This window comes from Eleutherodactylus coqui, chromosome 1, assembly GCF_035609145.1.
Source record: "Eleutherodactylus coqui strain aEleCoq1 chromosome 1, aEleCoq1.hap1, whole genome shotgun sequence".
Taxonomy (NCBI): Eukaryota; Metazoa; Chordata; class Amphibia; order Anura; family Eleutherodactylidae; genus Eleutherodactylus; species Eleutherodactylus coqui.
The window spans coordinates 216425834-216438659 of record NC_089837.1 but is presented as its reverse complement, the minus strand read 5'-3'; the positions used below and the strand labels follow the sequence as shown (position 1 = coordinate 216438659).

At 43.6% G+C, this 12826-nt stretch overlaps 1 protein-coding gene across 4 annotated transcripts in view; it reads left to right on the top strand.

Annotated features, from left to right (window-relative positions):
- Positions 1-12826, top strand: part of PTPRK (protein tyrosine phosphatase receptor type K) — a 374180-nt gene that overhangs the window by 170265 nt on the left and 191089 nt on the right. For all 4 annotated transcript variants that reach the window (XM_066605531.1, XM_066605533.1, XM_066605532.1 and 1 more), the window contains exon 6: positions 68-242. In XM_066605531.1, the coding sequence (XP_066461628.1) occupies positions 68-242 (175 nt within the window). The remainder of the gene's footprint in view (positions 1-67; positions 243-12826) is intronic.

The following is a 12826-nucleotide window of genomic DNA, read 5'->3' as shown; positions in this document are numbered from 1 at the left end:
GAGTGTCACTTACTGGTGGTTCCCTTCTTATTGTAATGTAGCTGTTTTTGACATCTTAATATTTCAGAAAAGAAATGGAGAAGACATTCCTGTAGCGCAAACAAAAAATATCAATCACAGAAGATTTGCCGCGTCTTTCAAGTTGCGTGAGGTGACAAAAGCAGATGAAGATCTATATAGATGTGTGACGCAATCGGAGCGAGGCTCTGGAGTCTCAAATTTTGCTCAACTCATCGTCCGAGGTAAGAATGAGGAAAAAAAAAGCATATTACTTTTGGATCTAGTTTGAGTCATGTATCAGATAACACCGTAGGAGAGTTATTCATACTGTCATAGAATGCTAAATGTTATGTCATGGCAAAAACAAAGTACCAATTGCTTCAAATTTGTGATTGTGGAACTTTTCATGATAAACTCGGCATACGTCATGAAACATCTTAGGCACTTTTCTTTCCACCACCTGTTGTCTGACCTTCATTCCATTCCATTAATACATTTGGTGCTTTTTCCCTCAAGCCATACCAAATTTAGAAAAGAAATGCATTACATTTACTCCACTTTTTTGATGCAGTTCTGATGCATTTTGCTTAGAGGGTGTGTTCCAGGACTTAATTTTTTTTTTTATTGATAAGCAATTGGGACCCGTGGTTCGGACACCCTCCGATCAGCTGATTCTTGGGGCTGCAATTGGTGCAGGAAGCAGAAATCGCTGACTATAGCACAGCGGTCTAGGTTGGTATTGCAAGCATAGCTTTCACTGAATTCAATGATATTGCGCTTTATTACTAGCTATAGTCAGCGCTTTCTGCTTCCTGATGACCACCGTGATCACACCACAGCTCTCCTCCTCATATATTGATGACCTACCAGTCACCAATAGAAGGAAAAGAAGTCCCAAAAACGGGAAATTAATGGGGGAAATTAATTACTACATTTCCTTACAATATGCTTACACAGTTCTTTATAATAGCTTGTATGAACAGATGCTTTGTAGATTTTAGGAACTTTGTAATACCCATTACTATGATGGAAATGTAAGGGCACCTACCCACTTGCGTTGCCGATTCTCGCGTGTGAAAAATGCGGCGTTTTCCGCGGCGTTTTTTGCAGCCCTCCATTGACAATCATGGGTGCATTAAGAGAAAAATAAGGAGACATATGCAACTGACAGTTCCTATGTGAAAAAACCCCACGAAACGGAAAAAAAACCCCAGATCGACAAGAACACATTCTATACTAATTGCTCTTGAGAAAAAACGCAAAACATCACAGGAAAAAAAATCGCAAGTGGGTAGGCACCCTTAGTTCCGCACCGAATTTCAGTTTTCTAAACCTAAACTATTTGCAAACAAATTTCCAAACCTATATCTTGAGATTTACTGGGATTGTCCCAGGTAACAAACCACATCTGATTGGTGGGAATCTGACAACTGGGCGCACCACTAATAAGAGCAGCAAGGGTCCCAGAGGTATCCAAATGAGATTCCCACTACTGCTCCAAAGATGGCAGATTGCCGGACTCGGCTATATCCAGCAGTACCATTGCAATGAATGTAGTGGTGGTGTGCACACATGACCAATTGCGCCTTTTATTCACAGACCTTCAGGAACTTCAATTTCATGATCAGAGGTTGCAGCAGTCAGACTCTAACCAATCAAATGCTTATCCTGTTGATGGAAAGTGTCTGTTTTGTAGCATGATCCCCTCAACCCTTTCAAGACCAGAGATCTTTCAGTTTTTCATTTTCATGTTTTCTTTCATGCCTTGTAAGTGCCATAGCCATTGATGTAGCCGTGTGATGGCTTGTTCTTTGTGCGCTGAATTGAATTTTTTTAAAGGAAACATTTAATGGACTGACATTATTTCTAAGAGGGGTAAAATTGAAAGAAAACCACCGTTTCACCATTTGTAGTGATTGTTTTCACAAGACCTCATGTCCACGAGCGAGTCAAATTCCGCATGTGGTAGCCTGCAGCGGAATCAGACCCTGCCCACGGCCAAGGACACTGCTTACCTGTCCAGGTCTTCACTGTGGATGTGTGTGCAAGTGCCAGGCGGCGCACATGCGCAGTAGAGATTTTTTTTTCTTTCTTTTTTTTTAATCTTCTTCTTTCCTGCGGAATCCACAGCCCATCCACAATTGAATTGCGGATGGACTGTGGATCAAACGGCTCCCATTGGCTTCAATGGAAGCCGTCCATGTGGCAACTGGAGCAAAATGGAGCATGCTGGGATTGTTTTCCCAAGCAAAACGTCCACAAAACGAATCCACATGCTTTAATTCAGCTGTGGACGCCCATGTCTTCCTATGGGCGGCTTGAACTGTAGATCGTCTGCGCGGATCCCCCAATTCAATTTTTCTCGTGGTCATTGGGCCTTACCGTATGTTAAAAGTATGATGTTACCTTTTTATTGTATGTCTCCGTATGATTATGGGAATACCAAATGATCTTTTGTTGTTGCATTCTGACACTCACCACTTCATTTTTCTGGCGATGGGGCTGTATGAGGGTTTGGTTTTTTGCAGGGCTAGTTAGTTTCAATTGGTATCATTTTGCTGTACATACAACATTTGATTCAGTTTTTTTGGGATATGATGGCAAAAAAAAGCACAATTCTGGCATGGTGTTTTCTTTTTCCTGAAGCTGTTTTCCATGCAGTGCAATAAATGCACACGGGCGGAAATCCCGCCGCGGGATTTCCGCCACTGAAAGTTTGCATAGGAGTGCATTACAATACGCACTCCTATGTAGACGGCCGCGCGAAATCTCGCGCGGCAAACAAACCGCGGCATGTCCTATTTTTGTGCGGGGCACGCACTCACCCGGCCGCCGGCTCCGGTCTGCACATGCGCCGGCTGCGCGGCAGCCGGCACATGAAAGAGCTGGGGCCGCCAGGCGCGGGCGAGTACGCGCTCGTCCCTGCAGGCTCACGGGTCGGGTCCCGCGGCGAGAATTCTCACTGCCGGATCCGACCCGCTCGTGTGCAGGCGGCCTAAATCAGACTGTTACAGATGCAATAATATCAATTAAGTACAATGTATTTTCATTGTCGACTTTTTGTGTATTCTGAGAAAAGGTGTTTTTTTTTTTTCTTTTTTTAATTTACTTTTTTTATTTTAGTTTTTATATTTCGTCTCACTAGGGGACTTCAACCTGATTTGCTTGTACAGTATAATGCAATACTTCTCTATTGCAGTATATTGGACATTTGCTAGCATCCTATTAAGGGCTTAATAACCTGAAATCCACAGCAAGCACAGGAACCCCTCATAAGGCCCCAGGCAGCAATGGCATGCGTCTCCTGAGAAAGCTGTAAAACTAATCATGCTCTGCAGTAACGTAGCTTACCAAAATTTGTGACTTGCTGATATTTTAGAGTCTCCTAGTTTATGCAATGGTTCTAATATGATAATACTGCAGATTGCATTATATTGTCTTTTTTGGGTAGAGGGTGAAGCTCCATACAAGCCTGTTGACTTCTTGTTTATTTGCTAAATCATGTTAACTGCAGTTCACATAAAAGCCCAGGAGGAGTTCAGGGTCTGTGGTGTTAAACCTATACTAAAGATTAACTGTGGTGACGATTCCTGTATCTCAGCGGCATGTTAAACCTGACATCCTGCTATGTCTGGATAAAAGATGGTAATTTTAAGGGAAAGTTTGGGGCCACTGATATGAATTGCCTTTAATGTGAGTTGGCAGTGTATTGCCCGTTGTCAACGATGACCCAGGGGCAAGAGTTTATTAGTGCGTTTCCTTCTAAAGCCAATGTGACAGGGCATGCCCAGGGCTTTTTTCCCTTGCTGTTTGGAACAAATGAGAATTTCACTCGTGGATGTTGCAACTGTGTAATATTGATCTGGGTATTAATACAGCCAGAGGATGACAGAAAAAAAGCAAACGATTTACTTTGTCATGGCTTTAACATCGCATTCAATCCATTTAGCATAATACAAATACTTTCAGCTTGTAGAACATAGACTTTTTCTTCCCTTCATGTTTAAGTTCTTAATGTGATGAATAGCGTTCTCCATTATGTTTAGCTGGCTTACACTCTAGCGAATCCGTTTGTTCTTTGTTCCTATTTAGGTTCTCCACCTATGTTTACTTTTACGAAAGTACAGTGAAACCTCTGAGACAACTGCTTTTAAAATTGTATTGAAAAATTGACTTTTGGAAGTCTTTTCTACACTTAGAATATCACCCGTATGCATATTCTATCATGGAAGTGCAAATCGATCATATGAAATGTGCATTTAAGTGTAGTATTTTGGAGAGGTTTAACTATATTGTAAATGTGACTATAAGATGAAGAACTGTATGGTTGCATCCCTTTTTAAACTTGACTCTGTGCCAAATCTGTTTCTGGATACGTTATTAATCAGGTTTATGCAAAGATGACACACTCCTTCAAAGCATACCTACTTGCCTTGCTAAAATAAACTTGTATCTGTAGGAGGGAACTTCTAGCTAAGTCCTGTGATCGCAGCAGCATTGGCACTGATTCAAACATACTGTTTCCCTGTACTGTGTGGGAGGGGTGCCAAGTGAAATGTGAGCTCGCAAGTTTAGACAGTGATAGGGTTGGGGTGTAACTCCACTGTTATCATAACACAGTAGATAACATGTTGTTCTTTTTCTTGATACCACCCAATCTGTTTTAACCCCTTCCGCCATGTGACATTCATGCACTTACCGCAACTGTTTCAAAAAGCTAAAACCTCCTGCAAACAGCTGTGATTCAAGGTAGCTCTTCATGTAAACTGTAACCTGGAGTTGGTTTCTCTCTCAGGCTCACCATTGCATTGCTGATGAAATTGCAGAATGTAGATGGTTGCTATGGCAGCCATGAGTCTAGTGCTCACTCACAGGGCTTCCATGTATTTTACCGGATTAAGCCTTGCCTATGGCATAGCTTAATATGTGAGGAGTAAAAGTAAAATTAGGGGAGTGAAGAAAAGTAATCAAAGTCATGTGCCCAAAAATAGTAGCAATAAAACCTACAGCTTGCCCAACCAAAAACAAGCCCTTGCACACACCTCTATTGACCAAAAATTTAAAATTTTAGGGTTCTGAATGTCAAAATACTTTTCTTTGATAGGAGGGTTTTTACATTTTTTTTAATAGTAAAATATTAAAAACTGTAAAACTAGTATCATCATAATGGCACTGGCTGATGGAGTGAAGTTAATGTCCCTTTTACTGCCACTGCAGTGATAGAAAGAGAGGAGGCCTGGTTAATCTTCTACTATAAAAATGCCTACAGGCTTTTTCTTGCCCAACATGTTGACCCCCTTTGCGTGACGATTTTGGTGTCATTAGATTTGTTACATCCTCACCACCGCCGTAAAATAATATTTGAGTTTGATACATTGAGTGACCCATCTTAAGTCTAGAGGCGTTGTGCTTCAGCCAACAGCGCTGCTAGGAAGAGTCAAGCGTTGTTAGCAACGTTCATATCAAATGTTTGACTCTTGCCATGTCCCCAAAACGTGGAAAGCCAAGCCGTGGGCGGCGAACAGTTCAAGCCGAATCCTCGGCTCGACAGTTCATTTTATGTTTGCGTAGCTAACCTTGCGTCACCCTGGTTATAACAAACTGACCGCCTGTCCTTAACATGACTTCACTGGCCCCCGAGGTTCGCAATACCACGTTATGCCTAGGCAGAACACAGCTGGAAGTGGCTGGTCAACTCAGCAGCTGCCTATAAGGAGTTTAAATCCCAAGATAGCCCCTTTTAAGGCCTCCTGCAGATAGGCAGATTTGCATTGTGGAATCCGGAGCAGGATTCCGACTCCGGATTCTGCAGCTAATCTAGGCCATAGCATGCTATGACAATACGTGATTTCCTGCCCATGAGCGAAAATCAGTTGCGATTTTTCCACTCACAGGGGAAAAATTGCAGCATTCTGCAATTTTGTTCAGGCTAAGCCTGGCTGGCTTCCATCAAATTCATCATTGCAGAATCATCGCCATAGCGACAGTGCGGCGTCCTCTGTACTGCACGGGCTGGCACACTACAGTGAGGGCGTGGGCCAGCAAATCAGCAGCAGAGGGGAAGACGGTGAGATACGCTGGGGTCACCGCCTGGGCACCTTGTCGAACTCCGTCCGCACCGCACTTGTGCAGGCAGCCTAAACCTTCAGATGAATGTATCCTCGTGTATACTCTTGTGCTCTGGTGTTTCACTTTGTGTTTTGACCTCAGCAAGTGTGGGGGAATATTTGCTAGTAGTATTTTAAAAAATATAATGCTTAAAAATAAGCGTTCAGCTTTTTTTCCCTTTTAATGGCACTCACTGTAGGGTTTAAATAATGTGTTAACTTTACAAGTCATTAGAAAATAAAACTTCTGATTTTGTTTTTTAAATTATTTATTTAATAAACTACATTTGCATTCTAAAGTCACCTAGTGGGACTAAAATCAATCTGCTGGCCAGTTATACAGTATTATACTGCGTATACCAAAGCATTATTGCCTGACAATTGGCTAATAGACACTATATTAAAGCATGGCCTACTAGGCATAGAAGCATGGCAGGCCTTCAGGCCTCTCAAGCCCCCAGCTGCCATATCAACCCATCCCCTCTTATTTGCTAATGGAATGACAGAGGGAGCCCAACTAGATGCCATAGTCGCGAATGACGATGACATCTAAAGGGGTTCATTGGCCAAGATTGGAAATCTCACCAGTCCCAACCTTTGCAGCAGAGTGTCAGCTGTAATATACAAGTGCGGGTAGTGTGGGTGAAACATCTGCATCATCTACAGTACACTGCACTACCTGCATAGTGGGACTGCAGTTACAGGACATGAACAGCATTCTTTGCTGAGGGGTTATGGAAATCTGCTTTAAAAAAAAAAAAAGTATAAGAATGGACCTTGGGTAACAATATTTTCCAGTTATGAAATGTCTGTCACGGTTAAAGGTTATGTCTTTGTTTTCCATTTCAAGTTCTAAAAAAAAAAATACAAACCCAAAATGTCAGACTGAGGTTAAAATATCTCATCTCACTCTCATTAATTTTTCTTTGTTAGCTGATCACATCAAACCCATAGAGGACACAGCAGTTCAGTGAGAGCATTTATGTTACTAAAGATTTTCTCTCCTAATTTATGTTTGAGATGTTCAGATTAGACTCTTGTCAAGTTACTCATTTACAAGAAATTCATTTCTAATTATTTTATTAGATCCATGTAACATTGCCTGATGAAATGTTGGAGAAATAACCAGATTATACAAAGTATACTGTTATACAGAAAAAAACAGACTTTGGTTGGATCCATGGCTAATCTCGTTTAGGTGCCTACTTTGATGACCCTCCAATATCTACTGTTGAGGGAAAGTTTGGAAACGTTAGTTTTGATTCCAAACTCTACTGTGTCGTCATAAGATACTTGCTGGACCGCTAGAAATGACGTGCCTGTTCTGTTGACCGTGGATCAGAAGAGAAAGTCTGTGCCTATATGTACAGTATAGGACACTACGCTAAAAACTTTTTATCAGTAGTAACTTTTGTGCCCTCAATCGAAGGAAAGTTTTGATTAGTTTTCAATAACAGGAACGCTAAAGTGCTACCTCATAGGTTTTGTCCTATAAGGTGTTTATGTGGCACAGTTTTGCCAGTTACCTTAGTGCCAATTTAGTTGGCTGTTAATGGTCATAACGGTGGTAGCATCAAATGAAAGAATTGCTCCTGGTCAGATGCCAAGTGCATGTTTGATAAGATTAGTTAAATGTGTGAAAGCCAAGTGTGATGAAGGCATCTACTGTTATCAGATGCTACATTCTACACTACCCATACATAGCAATAGTTTGTGAAGCTTTGAATGCATTGTTAAAATAGTGGCTTTCTTATCCATGAAGTCTACAATACCGAAGGATGACTGTACTCTGAAAATCTTGTGGTGTTGGCTATAGCGATTACATTTCTGCTGATATTTTTATATTTTATCATGTATATCTTCTGCCAACAATAGAGAAAAATCAGTTTGAAGCTAAACCGAGATTGGGTGTAAATAATGCATTGAAACATAGAAGGTTAAAGTGTGCCAGGGGAGCATCTGAATACTTTTCGTCTGTCAGGCAAGAAAGTGTCTCTTTGTCAGAGTGTCTTGATGCCATAATCGGTACTACTTTCTGAGCATAGTTGAATAATTCACCCTTCAGTGCATAGTCTCCGAAATATCATTTTGATACAGCATGCACCTCCTATTTTTTCACTGGTTTATCACGTAATCTCTTAAAGGAGATGTCCCGAGGCAGCAAGTGGGGTTATACACTTCTGTATGGCCATAATAATGCACTTTGTAATATACATTGTGCATTAATTATGAGCCATACAGAAGTTATAAAAAGTTTTTTACTTACCTGCTCCGTTGCTGGCGTCCTCGTCTCCATGGTGCCGACTAATTTTCGGCCTCCGATGGCCAAATTAGCCGCGCTTGCGCAGTCCGGGTCTTCTGTAGTCTTCTATGGAGCCGCTCGTGCCAGAGAGCGGCTCCGTGTAGCTCCGCCCCGTCACGTGCCGATTCCAGCCAATCAGGAGGCTGGAATCGGCAGTGGACCGCACAGAAGAGCTGCGGTCCACGAAGACAGAGGATCCCGGCGGCCATCTTCAGCAGGTGAGTATGAAGACGCCGGACCGCCGGGATTCAGGTAAGCGCTGTGCGGGTGGGTTTTTTAACCCCTGCATCGGGGTTGTCTCGCGCCGAACGGGGGGGGGGTTTAAAAAAAAAAAAACCCGTTTCGGCGCGGGACATCTCCTTTAAAGGAGTTCTCTATTATTTATATTCTGTACCAAATTACAGAGCATCTATTCAGCCTTCAGCCCATTCCCCGCTGTAGCGTACAGCCCGCCATGTCAGCCATATAACTGGCTCCGTTTGCCTTTTGAAAGCCAATTAAAGGGGTTGTCCCGCGCCGAAACGGCGTGAGACAAACCCGATGCAGGGGTTTAAAAAAAAAAAACGGATAGTACTTACCCGAATCCCCACGCTCCGGTGACTTCTTACTTACCTTGCGAAGATGGCCGCCGGGATCTTCACCCTCGGTGGACCGCAGGTCTTCTGTGCGGTCCATTGCCGATTCCAGCCTCCTGATTGGCTGGAATCGGCACACGTGACAGGGCGGAGCTACGAGGCGCGGGTCTCCAGCACGAGCAGCCCCATTCAACACGGAGAAGACCGGACTGCGCAAGCGCGTCTAATCGGGCGATTAGACGCTGAAAATTAGACGGCACCATGGAGACGGGGACGCTAGCAATGGAACAGGTAAGTGAATAACTTACTGTATGGCTCATAATTAATGCACAATGTACATTACAAAGTGCATTAATATGGCCATACAGAAGTGTATACCCCCACTTTGTTTCGCGGGACAACCCCTTTAATATGTTTAGGATTATGGGAAGAAACTGGAGTGCTTGTAAGAAAAACTTTTGTTCTTGTGAAGTCAGGGGTAGGAAAATCCTGTAGACCTGTGAAGTTATTGCACTTCTGAAGCTGCAAGGTATATGTAGAAGACCGGTAGCTGCCGCTTCCCTCATCTCAAGCTTCTGTTCAGTATCAGTATGGTTTATTATGAAGTTAATATCCTTAGATTCACGGCAATCCAATAGATTTGGTCCCTCAGTAACTTTATTCCCATAATTGCTTTGGTAATTGTATTAATTTTTGAACCTATGTGTCTTAAAGAACCTCCAAGCATTGGTTATAAAAAAAAAAAAGAAAATCAAAGTGTAGAGAAGGCCTCTGTTTATGCGCATATCATTTACGTTAAGTTTGCATATCCTGAGAACTGCTGCATTCAATTACCGAAAAATAATTAGAAATGCCCTAGTTAGTAGTTTGTCTGCACGATGAATAAAATGTGACATTAAGTAAACATGAATTCCCACAACTCTGATGATTGTTTTTTGAATACAAGGCAATGTCTCGATTTATGTGGTCTGCATTAGTGTTGTTATGGTAATGCAGTGCTCAAGATCTGTCAAGGATTTAGCGGTAACTAAAACACATTTGTTTAATTTCAAAGCCATTAATGTTTGCTCCCACCCCTTTGGGCATATTCACACTAGTAAGCCTGTGTGCTGTCCGCAAAATCGGATGGAAGAAGCAGACAACGCATGGATGCCATCCAAGTGCTGTCCAGCATGGATTAGTGTGTGAATAGGACATGCTGCATTTTTTTTACCCACGTGGGCCATAAGTCCATGTGGAAAAGGCCTGTTTGAATGGCCGTATTAAATATAATGGGCCCATGTACAGACTCCTCACAGACTGGAAGAACACTCGTCTGAATAAGCTCTTACAGTTTGATTAGGATAAATGCTTTACTACAACTTGCATGTTAGTCTTCATATAGGGATATCTTACTAGAAGGGATCATTGGGCTCCTGTAGGTCATCCAGAGTAGTTAAAAGTTGCCATAGAGCAGTGATGGCGAACCTTTTAGAGACAGAGTGCCCAAACTGCAACTCAAAACCCACTTATTTATTGTAAAGTACCAACATGTCAGGGGGCGGGGCTTATCACGACGTATGATTTTTACCTCCGTCGTTCTTAAAAGGACAAGGCTGTTTCAAAATAGGCTGGGTGCAGATTTTGACTTCTTTTGGATGCGGAAATGCTGTGGAATTTGCCATGGAAATTTCTGCTGAGGACATTCTGTAGCATTTCCACCTCATGCAAACATATCCCAGCAGTGATATTGACCCCCTCCCCCAGAGTGGCCCCAGCAGTAAGGGTGACACCCCCCCCCCCCCAGAGCAGCCCCAGCGCCAATAGTGACTCCCCCAGAGTGGCTTTTGTGGTTATAGTGTCCCCGCACAGCTGCCCCATCCGTAATAGTGACACCACACCATGGCCCCAGTCGTAATAGTGACATCCCACAGTGGCCCCCCAGTAGTAATAGTGACACCACACAGTGGTCTTGGTGGTAATAGGGACATCCCACAGTGGCCACAGTAGTAATAGTGATATCCCACAGTGGCCCCAGCGGTAATAGTGACACCCCACAGTGGTCCCAGTAGTAATAGTGACACTTCACAGCGTCCTCGGTAGTAATAGTGACATCCCACAGTAGCCAGTAGTAATAGTGACATCCAACAGTGGCCCCCAGTAGTAATAGCGACAGCCCACAGTGGCCCCTGTAGTAATAGAGCCCCCCCCTCTGAGACCCAATCCCCCCCACCTCCTCTGCTTGGCGCTGTTGCTGCCACTGATCCCAGGAGCATACTGTGCTGTGCTGCCAGACAACACCTCCCCTCCCCTGCTCTCGCGGAACCAAGTAGGAGACGTCAGAGGAGGGGGGAGGAGGATCCCGGCTGCACACTGACATCACAGTGTGCGCCGGGATCAGCACCTCTAGCAGCGCTGCTGAGTGAATACCAGCAAGGGAGCTGCGGCACCCCTGCCGGTTTTTACTAATGTGGTGAGCGGCCGACGGCGGCGAGTGCTAGCTGGGAAGGCTCTAAGTGCCGCCTCTGGCATGCGTGCCATAGGTTCGCCACCACTGCCATAGAGGGTTTTTAGATGGACAATGGATCAACGCTCTCACTGGAACTAAGTTCTGTATGGATTTGCTCTTATAAAGGGGGGTACTACTTTGAGTTACATCCACACTTATGCCGAGCTCACACGAATGGGTCTGATTCCACATGCAGATTTTCACATCGGAAAACTTGTGATACATTGCTGAAAGTAATTGTGAATGTTTGTGAAAGATCGCGGATGCAATCCGTTTTCCTCATGAATGTATGTAATGCACAGCGTATCATCCGCGCAGAAGAAAGATCTCTTGCTCCTCTCCAGCCAGCATTCTGGCTTTTCTGTTTTCCTATGAAGTAGCGAACATTTCCGAAGAAACACTCACATCCATTTCAATGAAAGCCTTCCGTGTGGAATCTGCACTAAAATAGAGCATGCTGCGATTTTTTTTTTTCTTACTCTTGTGGAATCCACAATTCCTACCCGAAGATCTGAGCGAACCTGCAAAAGTCCATGCCTTTCAATGCCCACGTTTTACCATGGATCGACCGCGCAGGTGGCGATCGCGGAATCCGCAATTCAAATCTACCTGTATGAGCTCGGCCTTAGCGGAATTTGGTGCAAATCCACATCAACATTTGATCAGGAGACTGCTAAAGACTTGCTGTGGACACAGATCTCTGTGATCGACAGCTAGTCAGCGTTGTCAAATCTGTTCATGTAAAAGAACCTTTAAGGCTCATTCATTTGACGGTGATTTCGATGCGTATTACGTATGTGCTGGACGGCTGCATGACATGCCATGAATGGAGTCATTGGAAGTACGTGGACTTTTATCGATCAGTTCACATTAGTGTGTAGTTGCGTGCGTGAAAAAGATTGCAGAATGAGCCATATTCTTGCGTAGGGCCAATGATACATGCGCAACCCTGCTCTGTGACGGAGTGGGGAATTTTTTTTTTTAAAGTCACGCTGTGCTTCACGGCGTGCATGAGATCCACTGTCATGTGCAATGCACTCGCTGCCACATGCAGTGCTGGACGGATCTCTGCTAGTTTACACAGACCGATAAAACGCTGTGTTAACCAGACAGTGTTTTGCGCATGCGGTTGTGTGAATGAGCGCTTAGTGTTTCTGGTTTGCTTTTCATGTTGGCCACTTTTTTTTAAGTATCAACACTCCACAGGACAGTGCCCTAAAGGCCCTTTTACACAGACCAATAATTGGGCTTGAGTGTTCGCTCATCCAGTCACCCCATTGGAGTATGACCATGATGAGCGAAGAGTAAGCAAATGCTCGTTCTTTGTCTGATTTTAGTCATTATCTAAAAATGA